This window comes from Oncorhynchus masou, chromosome 33, assembly GCF_036934945.1.
Source record: "Oncorhynchus masou masou isolate Uvic2021 chromosome 33, UVic_Omas_1.1, whole genome shotgun sequence".
NCBI lineage: Eukaryota > Metazoa > Chordata > Actinopteri > Salmoniformes > Salmonidae > Oncorhynchus > Oncorhynchus masou.
Genome location: NC_088244.1, coordinates 21653960 through 21667623, shown reverse-complemented (window position 1 = coordinate 21667623; position 13664 = coordinate 21653960). Strand labels below are relative to the sequence as shown.

The 13664-nt window shown below is 42.3% G+C and overlaps 1 protein-coding gene across 4 annotated transcripts in view; it reads left to right on the top strand.

Annotated features, from left to right (window-relative positions):
* LOC135528003 (MYND-type zinc finger-containing chromatin reader ZMYND8-like) overlaps window positions 1-13664 on the top strand; it is a 34754-nt gene that overhangs the window by 12909 nt on the left and 8181 nt on the right. For 3 of the 4 annotated variants that reach the window (XM_064956748.1, XM_064956750.1, XM_064956749.1), the window contains 16 exons: window positions 800-1021; window positions 1516-1629; window positions 1746-1838; window positions 6455-6542; window positions 6641-6696; window positions 6802-6879; window positions 7129-7244; window positions 7409-7887; window positions 8030-8158; window positions 9593-9742; window positions 10088-10615; window positions 10774-11238; window positions 11369-11529; window positions 11881-11961; window positions 12061-12139; window positions 13190-13429. In XM_064956748.1, the coding sequence (XP_064812820.1) occupies window positions 800-1021; window positions 1516-1629; window positions 1746-1838; window positions 6455-6542; window positions 6641-6696; window positions 6802-6879; window positions 7129-7244; window positions 7409-7887; window positions 8030-8158; window positions 9593-9742; window positions 10088-10615; window positions 10774-11238; window positions 11369-11529; window positions 11881-11961; window positions 12061-12139; window positions 13190-13429 (3079 nt within the window). The remainder of the gene's footprint in view (window positions 1-799; window positions 1022-1515; window positions 1630-1745; window positions 1839-6454; window positions 6543-6640; window positions 6697-6801; window positions 6880-7128; window positions 7245-7408; window positions 7888-8029; window positions 8159-9592; window positions 9743-10087; window positions 10616-10773; window positions 11239-11368; window positions 11530-11880; window positions 11962-12060; window positions 12140-13189; window positions 13430-13664) is intronic. The other variant, XM_064956751.1, reaches the window with a different exon arrangement.

The window sequence follows — 13664 nt, the reverse complement described above, 5'->3', positions numbered from 1 at the left end:
TGGAGGGAGTTGAAAGTCCGTGTTGCCCAGCAACAGCCCCAAAACAACACTGCTCTAGAGGAGATCTGCATGGAGGAATGGGCCAAAATACCAGCAACAGTGTGTGAAAACCTTGTGAAGACTTACAGAAAACGTTTGACCTCTGTCATTGCCAACAAAGGGTATATAACAAAGTATTGATATAAACTTTTGTTATTGACCAAATACTTATTTTCCACCAGAATTTGCTAATAAATTCATAAAAAATCCTACAATGTGATTTTCTGGATTTTTTTTTCTATTTTTGTCTGTCATAGTTGAAGTGTACCTATGATGAAAATACAGGCCTCTCTCATCTTTTTAAGTGGGAGAACTTGCACAATTGGTGGCTGACTAAATACTTTTTTGCCCCACTATAGATATGTGCTGACGAGTATTGTGTCTTGTTCACTGATTGGTTGATGTGGTGTCAAGCATGATACCCAACACAAAACTGGTTATTGGTCCACCAGGGATAGTCATCAATGAAATTGCACATTGCAAGTCTGACAACTTAAAAAGATGACAATAACACAAACTTCCGGTTTAGATCAAGAACAATGACATTACTATCGTATAGGCCTTCATTGATATTGACTAGACCAACTTAACGGTCTTGTGTTTGGTGCCTGCCTTATTTTGCCTTACATGTTGCTTATTACCCTGCCTTACTTGCCACTTTGTGATTATCTGTGTGTTTCTGTTGCACTGCACCTTTTTGTGTTTTGTTTTCTGCGTGTGTTTTGAAACCCGCCCCCTGTTTCTCTTGCCTGCATTTCAGTCAGAACTAAGACATGGTCCCTTTTACTATGTGAAGCAGTCATCACTCACCACAGACCCTGTTGATGTTGTCCCGCAGGACAGCAGGAATGACTTCTACTGCTGGCTGTGCCACCGCGAGGGCCAGGTGCTCTGCTGTGAGCTCTGCCCGAGGGTGTACCATGCCAAGTGCCTCAAACTGCCAGCAGAGCCCGAGGGTGACTGGTTCTGTCCAGAGTGTGAGGTACTCACTCACGTGTGTGCCGTGCGTGTGGGTGTGTTGGTGTATATACGTGTGAAAGCGGTATGGGAGTGTTCCAGGCACATTCTCGCTTAACCACTAGCTTAATGTCCGCTTGCTCTTTGGGGTGTCAGGTGATGGGGTTGGAGGCATGCTTGGGGTCAATTCCAATTGGACTCTGCATTCTAGTAAAACAAAAAAAATAAACATATTATCCTATAATAATGGTACTACACGTGGTACTTCCTAATTATTGAATTTAAATGGAATGGACCCCAGGCCTGTTTAGATGGGGCTAACATAAAGTGGGCAGGATCTTTATCATCCCTCTCTAGATGGATGTTGCCTCCTATGAGTACTAGTACCACAGTCTCCTATAGATTGACATACTGTAGATGCATAGTTAATAGCCAGCACAGCAACCTACTGTGAGTGGTTGTGTTTACCCAGCTACTATTTGTCAATGGTACATTGTCCTGACTTCGTCATTTTTCTAGAAAATCACAGTAGCAGAGTGCATAGAGACACAGAGCAAGGCCATGACTATGCTAACGATAGACCAGCTGTCCTACCTGCTGAAGTTTGCCCTCCAGAAGATGAAACAGCCGGGGGTAAGTTAGTGAAAGTCTCTCTCATGCCCTCTAGGTGTCCACTGTGGGCTAGAGATGGGTCTATCGCTTCTGTTGTTTATGAGAGTTTAACTAATATTTATTTCTTCTGTGGGCAGACTGAGCCCTTCTGGAAGCCTGTGGCTCTGGAGCAGCACCCTGACTATGCTGAGTACATATACCACCCAATGGACCTCGCAACACTAGAGAAGGTACCATTACATTCACATTTCAGTCATTTAGCAGACGTTTATCAATTCCCGACTTGGAGCCCTCTAATAGCAAGGCAATGATGAGCTTTTTGAGTCTATAAATCGTGGTCTACAGATAATAAAGTGCCTTCAGAAAGTATTCACAAGCCTTAAATTAAATTTTTCCACATTTTGTTGTGTTGCCTGAATTTTAAATTGATTACGTTTAGATTTTGTCACTGGCCTACCCAAAGTAACCCATAATGTCAAAGTGGAATTATGTTTTAAGAAATGTTTACTAATTAATAAAAAATGAAAAGCTAATATGTTTTGAGTAAGTTTTCCACCCATTTGTTATGGCAAGCCTAAATACACTGAACAAAAATATAAACGCAACCATTTCAGTTCATATCAATCAATTGAAATAAATAAGTTAGGCCCAAATCTATGGGTTTCACATGACTGGGAATACAGATATGCATACGTTGGTCACAGATACCTAAAAAAAAGAATAGGTAGGAGCGTTGATCAGAAAACCAGTCCGTATCTGGTGTAACCACCATTTGCCTCATGCAGTGCATATAATTGATCTGGCTGTTGATTGTGACCTGTGGAATGGCTTTGTGAAGTTGCTGGATATTGGCGGGAACTGGAACACGCTGTCAATCCAGAGCATCCCAAGCATGCTCAATGGATGACATGTCTGGTGAGTATGCAGGCCATGGGACATTTTCAGCTTCCAGGAATTCAGCTTCCAGATCCTTGTGACATGGGACGGTGGATGAATAGCATGACAGTGGGCCTGAGGATCTCGTCACAGCATCTCGGTACATTCAAATTGCCATCTATTTAATGCAATTATGTTCATTGTCCGTAGCTTATGCTTGCCCATGCCATAACCCCACCTGCACCATGGGGCACTCGCTGTCTGCCATCTGCCCGGTACAGTTGAAACCTGGATTCTTCCATGAAGAGCACACTTTTTCAGCGTGCCAGTGGCCATCGAAGGTGAGCTTTTGCCCACTGAAGTTGGTTACTACGTCAAACTGCAGTCAGGTCAAGACCCTGGTTAGGACGACAAGCAGATGAGTTTCCCTGAGATGGTTTCTGACAGTTTGTGTAGAAATTCTTTGGTTGTGCAAACCTACAGTTTTATCAGCTGTCTAGGTGGCTTGTCTCAGACCATCCCGTAGGTGAATAAGCCTGATGTGGAGGTCCTGGGCTGGTGTGGTTACACGTGGTTTGCGGTTGTGAGGCCGGTTGGACGTACTACCAAATTCTCTAAAACAATGTTGGAGGTGGCTTATGGTAGAGAAATTAACAGAATTATCTGCCAACAGCCCTGGTGGACATTCCTGCAGTCAGCATGCCAATTGCACACTCCCTCAAAACCTGAGACATCTGTGGCATTGTGTTTGACAAGACTGCACATTTTAGAGTGGACTTTTATTATCCCCCAGCACAGGGTGCACCTGTGTAATGGTCATGCTGTTTAATCATCTTTTTTCATATGCCACACCTGTCAGGTGGATGGATTAGCTTGAAATAGGAGAAATGCTCACTAACGGGGATGTAAACAAATTTGTGCACAAAATTTGAGAGAAATAAGCTATTTGTGCATATTGAAAAGTTCTGGGATCTTTTATTTCAGCTCATAAAACATGGGACCAACACTTTACATGTTGCATTTATGTTTTTGTTCAGGATATGTTCAGGAGTAAAAATTGTAAACAAGTTGCATGGACTTACTCTGTGTGCAATAACAGTTTTTAACAAGATATTTTAATGACTATCTCATCTCTGTACCCCACACATACAATTATCTGTAAGGTCCCTCGGTCGAGCGGTGTATTTCACAACACAGATTCAACCACAAAGACCAAGGAGGTTTTCCAATGCCTTGCAAGGAAGGGCACCACCGATTTGGTAGATGGGTAAAAATAAAGCAGATCGAATATCTCTTTGAGCATGGTGAAGTTATTAATTACACTTTGGATGGCATATTAATACACCCAGTCACTACAAAGATACCAGAGTCCTTCCTAACTCAGTTGCTGGAGAGGAAGGAAACTACTCAGAGATTTCACCATGAGAATAATGGTGATTTTAAAACGGTTACAGTATGGCTGGGCGATATGGCTTGAAACATATCTTTAAAAAAAACTATCTACATAAAAAAAAAATGTTTTCTCTAAATAAGCTTTGTTGTACAATTAAAGGTCAAATACAAAACAGTCAAAAATAAGCTAATGAATTCAGGGCTTGTGAAATTATACCTAGACTGAATATATGCCTTCCACAACTATAAATCAAATTGTATTGGTCACATACACGTTTTAACAGATTGTTATTGCAGGTGTACCGAAATGCTTGTGTTTTTAGCTCCGACAGTGCAGTAATATCTAACAAGTAATGTCTAACAATTTCACAACAAAAATTGTTGTGAAAGACGCACTAATAGTTTAATTACTTTATCAAAATAGTTGTACCTACTGTTTTTCTTATGATCACTAATCTGGCTTTCAGGTGTGTCTATAAAATGTACTTTTTGTTACATTTAACCAGAACCATGCATAATGCACATTCACTAACAATGTAGCAGGATTTATAGTCAATTAACACCAATCTCATAAATAATCTCTCAAGCACAAGCCCATGTGCTAGTGAGAAGTCAGCTAATATTTATATTTTAGGTTTAGCCAACTTGGATCAAAGATATAATTTCACAAGCTCTGAATTCAACTAACAAGGCAAAATAGTTGAATTGTTATGAACACACCCTTCTGTCCATCTCCAACTGTTTGAACAGCATGCTTGTCTGTCTACTTTGTTCAGATGTTGAAATCAAGTGGCTTACCTTATTTCTCAGAATGATGTGCCAATTCCTTATATAATTGTTTTATGCTTATTGCAGATTTATAAAACAGTCATCCAAATAGCTAGTATAACAATATTTGACAAAAATGCTGCTAGCGATACGTGGTACCATAATGCGGGCGAGACAAACTGAGCATACATTTTCTATAATGAATGTTCATTGGTACATCTGTTTTAGTAGTGTTGGCTCTTGCTTGAAATTTGAGGAGTTGAAAAAAACAGGGTATGGTTCAAAAGATTAACTTCTCTATTACAGTAAAATAATGTCTCAATATGTTTCAGTGTCCATATGACCGATTCTGTTGGATCGAAACTCAAATGCAAATGGCGAGTTAAAACCGTTTTGTCAGAGAGGTAGAAGTGATCACTCATCTTTGTTATTATGGTAGGGGGAGTGGCTTGGGAGAAAGAGATGAACCGAGAGGTTTCACTCTTGCCAAAATATGTCAAAATAAGCCCAAAGTGTTTCTAACACAAGGCCAAATATACACTGGAGTTGCTTAGAAAGACAACATTGAATGTTCCTGATTGGCCTCGTTACAGTTTTTAATTTTTTAAATTTGATTTATTTCACCTTTATTTAAGGTAGGCTAGATGAGAACAAGTTCTCATTTTTACAACTGCGACCTGGCAAAGATAAAGCATAGCAGTGTGAACAGACAACAACACAGAGTTACACATGGAGTAAACAATAAACAAGTCAATAACACAGAAAAAAAGAGTATATATACATTGTGTGCAAAAGGCATGAGGAGGTAGGCGAATAACTACAATTTTGCAGATTAACACTGGAGTGATAAATGATCAGATGGTCATGTGCAGGTAGCAATACTGGTGTGCAAAAGAGCAGAAAAGTAAATAAATAAAAACAGTATGGGGATGAGGTAGGTAAATTGGGTGGGCTATTTACCGATGGACAATGTACAGCTGCAGCGATCGGTTAGCTGCTCAGATAGCATTTTTTTTTTTTTACTTAAATTGGCTTGAAAATCTATGGCAATACTTAAATTGTTGTTTAGAAATGATCAACAACCAACTTTGACAAGAGTTTGAAGAATCTTAAAAATGTCTAAAACCATGTTTTCACTTTGTCATTATGAGGTATTGTGTGTAGATGGGTGAGGAAAAAAGGCATTAGGAGTTGGGCCAAATTTTAGATTTTTTCTTTTAATATAGCGTTGTTTAAATATTCCCCATGTAATGTTAATGGGGCGCTAACATAGCTGCCATAGAATTTTGTCATGTAAATGCATCATTATGCAGAAACATTAAAGCGTCAATCAGCAGTTAAAACAATAAAGCGTACACACCACCATTGTTTCGGTAAAAAAGCAGGGGGGGGGGTGGGGCTGGAGAAATGTAACCACTCTCAAATTCAAAGACAGAGCTATGGCTACAAGGACTGACCATCCATGATATCAAAATGATAGTTTTAACCATGTTTTTTGGCTATACAGTGTTTGTTTACATTTACTTTGTTTACAAACATTGGAGTAAACAAGCTTATATTTTGGGTTCTGATGGGGAACGACAGTTGAACTTAGCTCATGATCCATTTATAAATTATGTTCTTCAAGAATCAATAGGTACATAATAGTATTAAGTCCAAAAATGGATGTAGCAATTGCTGATCGCCACTTTTAATTGCCCAACCATTGAGATCCTATTAAATTATTCTAAATCCTAGTTCAATGGGCCCAACTCTCTAAATACATGGCTCTGGTGTAATCAAATCATATTTTTCTCTGCTATATTGGTAGAATATGAAAAAGAAAATGTATGGCTGCACAGAATCCTTTTTGGCTGACATGAAATGGATCTTACACAACTGCATCATCTACAATGGAGGTAGGTCAAAAACACATGTTTAAGACAGTTTCCTCACTATACTGCTTGCAACATGCTTTGGAAATAAAACTTGGCTCTTACACACATGTTTGTTCCAGGAAATCACAAACTAACAGCAACAGCAAAGGTTGTTGTGAAGATCTGTGAACATGAAGTGAGTATCATTTTTACATGATGACTGAAATGCCATTCAGTTGTGTGTTTTGTTTTCTCCTTTCTAAATGTATTTCAGCAATGTGGAAAATGCTGTTTTTTTCAGGTGAATGAAATTGAGGTCTGTCCAGAGTGCTACCTGTCCTCGTGCCAAAAGAGGGACAACTGGTTTTGTGAGCCATGTGTAAGACAAATGTTTCCTCATCTTCTTTTGCAAAGGACATTTTATGGATATAAATGTAAATGTCTGTCCTGTGACTTAAGGTCACAATTCGGTTTGTGCTGAAGACAAATGTAGATTAGCCTAAATGTAATGTTACAAATCTCAAGAATACTCTTTACAACACAGGTAAAGTCTTTGCGAATCCTATTCCTCTGTTTGTGTTTATGTTGTTTTATCTAACCGTGACCCCCGGTCTGTCCCCCCTCTCAGGGTCACCCACACCCCCTGGTATGGGCAAAGTTGAAGGGCTTCCCCTTCTGGCCAGCCAAAGCACTACGGGAGAAGGATGGACAGGTGGACGCACGCTTCTTCGGACAGCATGACCGGTGAGCCTTGCTATTTAATGAAAGTGGCGGATGGAAGGGACTTTTCATAGTAATTACTGAAGTACTGTTTGCATTTGTATGGTAATGGACTCCTCTGAAGGTAATCATAGGTCTCTCTGCTTATCCTACTCCTAACTTGTCTCCCTGTGTTTTTTTCTCTGCAGGGCGTGGGTTCCCATTAACAATTGCTACCTCATTTCCAAGGAGATTCCCTTCTCTGTGAAGAAGACCAAGAGCATCTTCAACAGCGCCATGCAGGAGATGGAGGTCTATGTGGAGAACATCCGCAAGAAGTTTGGGGTGTTCAACTACGCCCCCTTCCGCACCCCCTATACGCCCAACAACCAGCTTCAGATGCTGCTGGACCCAGCCAACCCCGACGCAGGGACCGTGAAGACGGAGAAACCTGACAAGATGCGCTTCAACTTCGACATGACCGCATCTCCCAAGATGCTCTTGGGCAAGAGCTCTCTGTCGAGCGGGATGGGACGGAGGATCTCTCTCACGGACATGCCTCGCTCTCCCATGAGCACCAACTCGTCTGTACACACAGGTTCTGACGTGGAGCAGGATGGGATGGAGAGAGGGCCTAGGAACCCCCCATTCCACTACAGTGCTGGGGAGGATTCTATGGACTATACCGGTAATTAACATGCTCCTGAATCATATAACTATATAGCGCATCATATAACTAACTAACACCGTATAGTCACATTCAAAACACAGGTTAGGATCAAGACTCAAAACATTTGTGGAGGTTAAAGTGTTATGCGTTATTGCCTCAGCATCCCCTGCCTCAGTGAAGATGGGCCATGCAGGCAGCATGACGGGCAGCCCCAAGTCCTTCTCCCCTGGTCTGGTGCCCAAACAGGAGAAGGCCCCAGGCACAGGCAGCATCCTCAATCTCAACCTGGGTGAGTCCCATCTAACCCTACCCCCTTATGTAGCACCTTGTCTTTCTGCAGTCTGTTTGGTTAGGGCAGGGTTGGGTAAACTACGGCCCGGGGGGGGGGGGTTGAGTGTAGATTTTTAACATTTTATTTTGGGTTATAATTAGTAAATTATTATTTGGAGTAAAAAAAAACAATTAAAAAAAACACACTCCGCACCTGAACGTCTAAAACTATATAGTATGTATAAATTATCATATATTTTCAAATTACTGCCCATTTTCTGGCCCGCAAATTGATTTTGACATTTAAAAAAAAAAATCCGATGTGGCCCTTGAGCCAAAATGTTTTCCCACCCCTGGGTTAGAGGTTATGTTTTGGTTTTGGTTGAGTTTTAGTGTCAGGGTTCATAAGGTCATGAAAAGTCATGGAATTTTTAAATGATGTTTTCCAGGCCTGGAATGTTTTAGGAAAATGATCAAATCCCAAAAGTTTTTGAAAAGTCATGGAAATTAATTAAATAATTTCTGTTAATGTAAATAATTTAGGCACAGTTTTTTACATATTTTACATAAAATAAACATATCAGACAGGATCGGAATATTACACTTAGTTGGAATTATTTTTAATCTCGATGAATCGAGTCATGTTAATCAAAATAATAATGTGTAAATTGTGATCAGTAGTTTTATGAACTGGTTTTGTAGACACTTCCAGTTGATTTGGGCATCCGATGTATGAGACATTGCAAGTCAATAGATACTAATCAGCCTGCAAAGTGAACACTTCTAAGGTAGCTAAGAGAGACATGACAAACTAGAAAAGGTGAATTTCCTGAAGAAAATTTGTGGGCTTGTTTCAGCTGAATAAAAATATTAGTAACCGACCATACAGGTAGCCATTTGATCTTTGGTATATTGAATGAGTACATTATTGTATAAAGGTATAAAACATATTTGGTTGTAATGTTTTACATCAAGGGTGGTCAACCATCCTCCAGGAGAACTACTGGGTGTGCAGGCTTTTGTTCCAGTCCCCCTCTAACAAAACACATTTTAGAAATGAGCTGCTCAACCGGGCCTTGATAAATGAACATTTATGTGTATGATCCAGTACCTCTCCAGACTGAGGGAAAGGGGGATACCTAGTCAGTTGCACAACTTAATGCATTCAACCGAAAATCTGTCTTCCGCACTTAACCTAACACCTTGGATTGACCCCATGTGTATTATTCAGTTGCCTAATAGGTATTCTACTTGGTGGGGGGGGGGTTAAGTGCCTTGCACAACAACATGGGTACATGGGATCAGAGAGCAGCTTCCCAGTGTCGGTACTACATTTATGTACATAGAGACGCCACAAATTGTTGGTCATGGAAATTTGGTTAAAAGTAATGGAGAAGTCATGAATTTCCATCTGTCAAAATGTTTATGAAACCTATAGTGTTGTTTGTCACAGATCGTGTGAAGGCTGAGATGGACCTGAAGGAGCTCAGTGAGACAGTACAGCATCAACAACAACAACAGGGGTCATCACTCCTCCTCACCACCCCCAAGAAACCCATGAGGAGCCTGGACAAGACCATTGAGAGCTGCAAGGCCCAACTAGGTACACACATACACTCACACACTTTCACACACCATCCATGAATTGTGTCTAGAGCAGGGATTGGCAACTCTAGTCCACGGGGCCGGAGTGGTGTCACCCTTTTCCCCATCCCTAGCAAACACAGCTGATTTAAACTAATTGCATTCTAAGATGAAGATCTTCATTATTGGAGTCAGATGTGTTAGCTGGGGCTGGGGCAAAAGTGTGACACCAATCAGGTCCCAGAGGACTGGAGTTGCCCATCTCTAGTCTAGAGGAACAAATTTGAAGACCTATAAATGATAAGCTCATGTTCATCATGTATTATTTCTATGATTTATATGTCGTTTCTTTATTCCTGTGCAGGCATTGATGAGATCTCTGAGGACGTATATAAGGGCGTGGAACACAGTGACTCTGAGGATTCCGAAAAGTCAGACTCCAGCAACAGCGAGTACCTTAGCGATGAGGATCACAGGCCGAAGAGCGCTGCCCATGACAACAAGGACAAAGCAGAGAGGGAGTCTAGAAAGAGGCCCAAGGCAAGCACACCGGTAGAGGACAAGGGGGCAGTCACAGGGACCAGGGATAAAAAAAACTCTGAAGCCCTGCTCAAAGACAGACATGGCAGCAATGGTCCAGAGAGAGATTCCCGGGAGAAGCCCATGACTCCCCAGACTCAGCCCCCCACAGACAGGCCCAAGGCCCTAGAGGTGGGTAGGGCAGGCGCACCCCAGGCCCTTGCTGGCCCAGACCAGGACTCCGACTCAGAGAGGGAGCTGGTGATTGACCTGGGGGATGAGCAGGGGGGCAGAGACCGTAAGAGAGCCAGGAGGGAGCCAGGGGCTGTAGCCGCTAAGCCCACGAAGGAGCCCCCTGGCACCAAGCTGGAAGGTGAGGGCTCATTTCAAGTCTTGTTTATTTTGTTTTGTGTACTCTCGTTGCTTCGTGTGATAATTTTTTGACAGACTGAGGCCTAAAGGCTCATCGGATGGGAGGAAAATACAGTTTGTCTGTTTTTATTTAATCAATGTTTTTTTCTCTCTGACCAGGTAAATTCCCCACCGTAGTGACCCCCCCTCTAACCTCCGCCACCTTGTCCAACCCCAAAGACCCCAGTCAGCCCCTCATCAACCCCACACTCAACCTGTCCTCTAGCCAGCCCAACATGGCCTTCACCACCCCCCCTGCAGCTCCCACCCTAGCCACCACCCTCTCCTCCACAGCTGCCTCAGCCCAGTCGGCAGCGAAGAAACAGCGCCCCCTGCTGCCCAAAGAGACAGCTCAGGCAGTACAGAGGGCAGTGGTGTGGAACCCCGCCAACAAGTTCCAGACGTCCTCCCAGAAGTGGCCCATGCAGCAGGAGGAGCAGCCGGCTGGGCCAAACCAGACACAGGTTCCTGTTCCTGTCCAGGCTCCGACGCAGGCACAGACACGCAGCCCACAGCAGGTCCAATCACAGCAGCAGTTGCAGGCATCCTCCAGTACACGTTACCAGACCAGACAGGCAGCAAAAGGTACATAGAAACCCAGTCCACTAAACATAACTCCCCAACATCTGTAAACGCATACACAATTATCTCATATTAGTTCATATGAGCTGAATTGTAGTTTTCTTTCATTCCCCATTTCTTCTGTGGTTTGCAGCCGTGCAGCCTAAAGATGGTCCCCAGACCTCAACCTCATCAGTTACCTTGGTCACCTCTGGTGCCTCCTCCACCTCTTCCTCCTCTTACCTGGCAGGAGACTTCCAGATCCCCACAGCTTCAGCAGATGTGGCAGCTGACATCGCAAAGTACACCAGCAAAGTGAGTTAGCCTGATGCTATATGTCTAAACAGGCAGTGTAGCCTAGTGGTTAGAGCATTGGACTAGTAACCGAAAGGTTGCAAGTTCAAATCCCCGAGCTGACAAGGTACAAAATCTGTCGTTCTGCCCCTGAACAGGCAGTTAACCCACTGTTCCTAGGCCGTCATTGAAAATAAGAATTTGTTCTTAATTGACTTGCCTAGTAAAATAAAGGTAAAATAAATAAATAGATGGAAACTTTACAGGGGAAAGTTAATTGATTCACATTTTATATTTGTGCTATATTGATATGGAAAGTTACCTGACTGTGATCAATCTGTGAATTGTTATAATCTCACCTGATCTCTTCAGATGATGGACACGATTAAAGGGACGATGACAGAAATCTACAACGACCTTTCCAAAAGCACTTCAGGAAACACAATCGCAGAGGTGAGTGCTGCTGAAGAGACTTTTGGTTGAGTCTGTAACATAAGTAAACTTCTCTCCTGTCTCACTGCATTGTGATAACTGTTGAATATTTTTGCCCAGATCCGGCGGCTGAGGATAGAGATAGAGAAGCTTCAGTGGCTACATCAGCAAGAGCTGTCGGAGATGAAACACAATCTTGGTTTGTTATACTTGCCCTTTCCTTAAAAATATAATCATCTTTTAGGTTGGTATCAATGTGAGTGTACAGAATAATAAGAACACCTTCCTAATATTGAGTTGCACCCCCCCTTTGCAACCAGAACAGCCTCAATTCGTCAGGGCTTGGACTCTACAAGGTGTCTAAAGCGTTCCACAAAGATGCTGGCACATGTCGACGCCATTGCAAGTTAGCTGATGGTCTTTGTGTGGTGGGCCATTCTTGATACATACAGGAAACTGTTGAACGTTGAAGACCCAGCAGCGTTGCAGTTCTTTACACAAACCGGTGCGCCTGGCACCTACCACCATACCCCATTCAAAGGCACTTAAATATTTTGTCTTGCCCATTCACCCTCTGAATGGCACACATAGACAATCCATGTCTCAATTATCTCAATGCTTAAAAATCCTCCCGTTAATCTATACTGATTTGAAGTGGATTTAATAAGTGACATCAATAATGGATCATAGCTTTCACCTAGATTCAACTGGTCAGTCTATGTCATGGAAAGAGGGATCCCTAGTCAGTTGTCCAACTGAAATGTGTCTTCTGCATTTAACCCAACACCTCTGAATCATAGAGGTGCGGGGGGCTGCCATAATCGACATCCACGTCTTTGGCGTCCGGGGAACAGTGGGTTAACTGCCTTTCTCAGGGGCAGAACGACAGATTTTTACCTTGTCAGCTTGGGGATTCGATCCAGGAACCTTCCGCTTTCTGGCCCAAGGCTCTAACCACTGCCATTCCTAATGTTTTGTACATGTATGTTTGTCTTTGTCAGCCAATTCATGTGTGTATGAGATGACTAATGTGTTATCTATGTGTTTCTAACTTTTTAATAATGCAAGTGTGTGCATTATAGCTGTGTTTCTAATATACTCATTCAATGCATGTGTTGTAGGACGTTTATGAAACACATGCATAGTACACATTTTTATCCATGTGTTACATTCATATTCATTCATTATATTTGATATCAAGTGAATTCTATTCATAGATTTTCTAAATGTGTCCTGTCATGTTCTGTAGAGCTGACTATGGCAGAGATGAGGCAGAGTCTGGAACAGGAGAGGGAGCGTCTGGTGGCGGAGGTGAAGAAGCAGATGGAGGTGGAGAAACTGCAGGCAGTGGATGAGACCAAGAAGAAGCAGTGGTGTGCGAACTGCAGAAAGGAGGCCATCTTCTACTGCTGCTGGAACACCAGCTACTGTGACTACCCCTGCCAGCAAGCCCACTGGCCAGAACACATGAAGTCCTGCACACAGTCAGGTAAAATAATAATTTAGTTATTACACACACAAAATATGTAATTTGCACCAAAAATGTCCTATGCGCCAACATTTCTGAAAAACCCCACTCCAGGATTTCTTCATGATTTTAAAGGGGCTTAGTTGATGGGCGTTTACAAATCTCTCCAAAGAGCTGAGATTTCTTTTTGCAGTTTTAAAGCTAATTTCCTGCAGTTCTACATATGCTGGCATGGAGCTGAGAATAAATGTTGCAG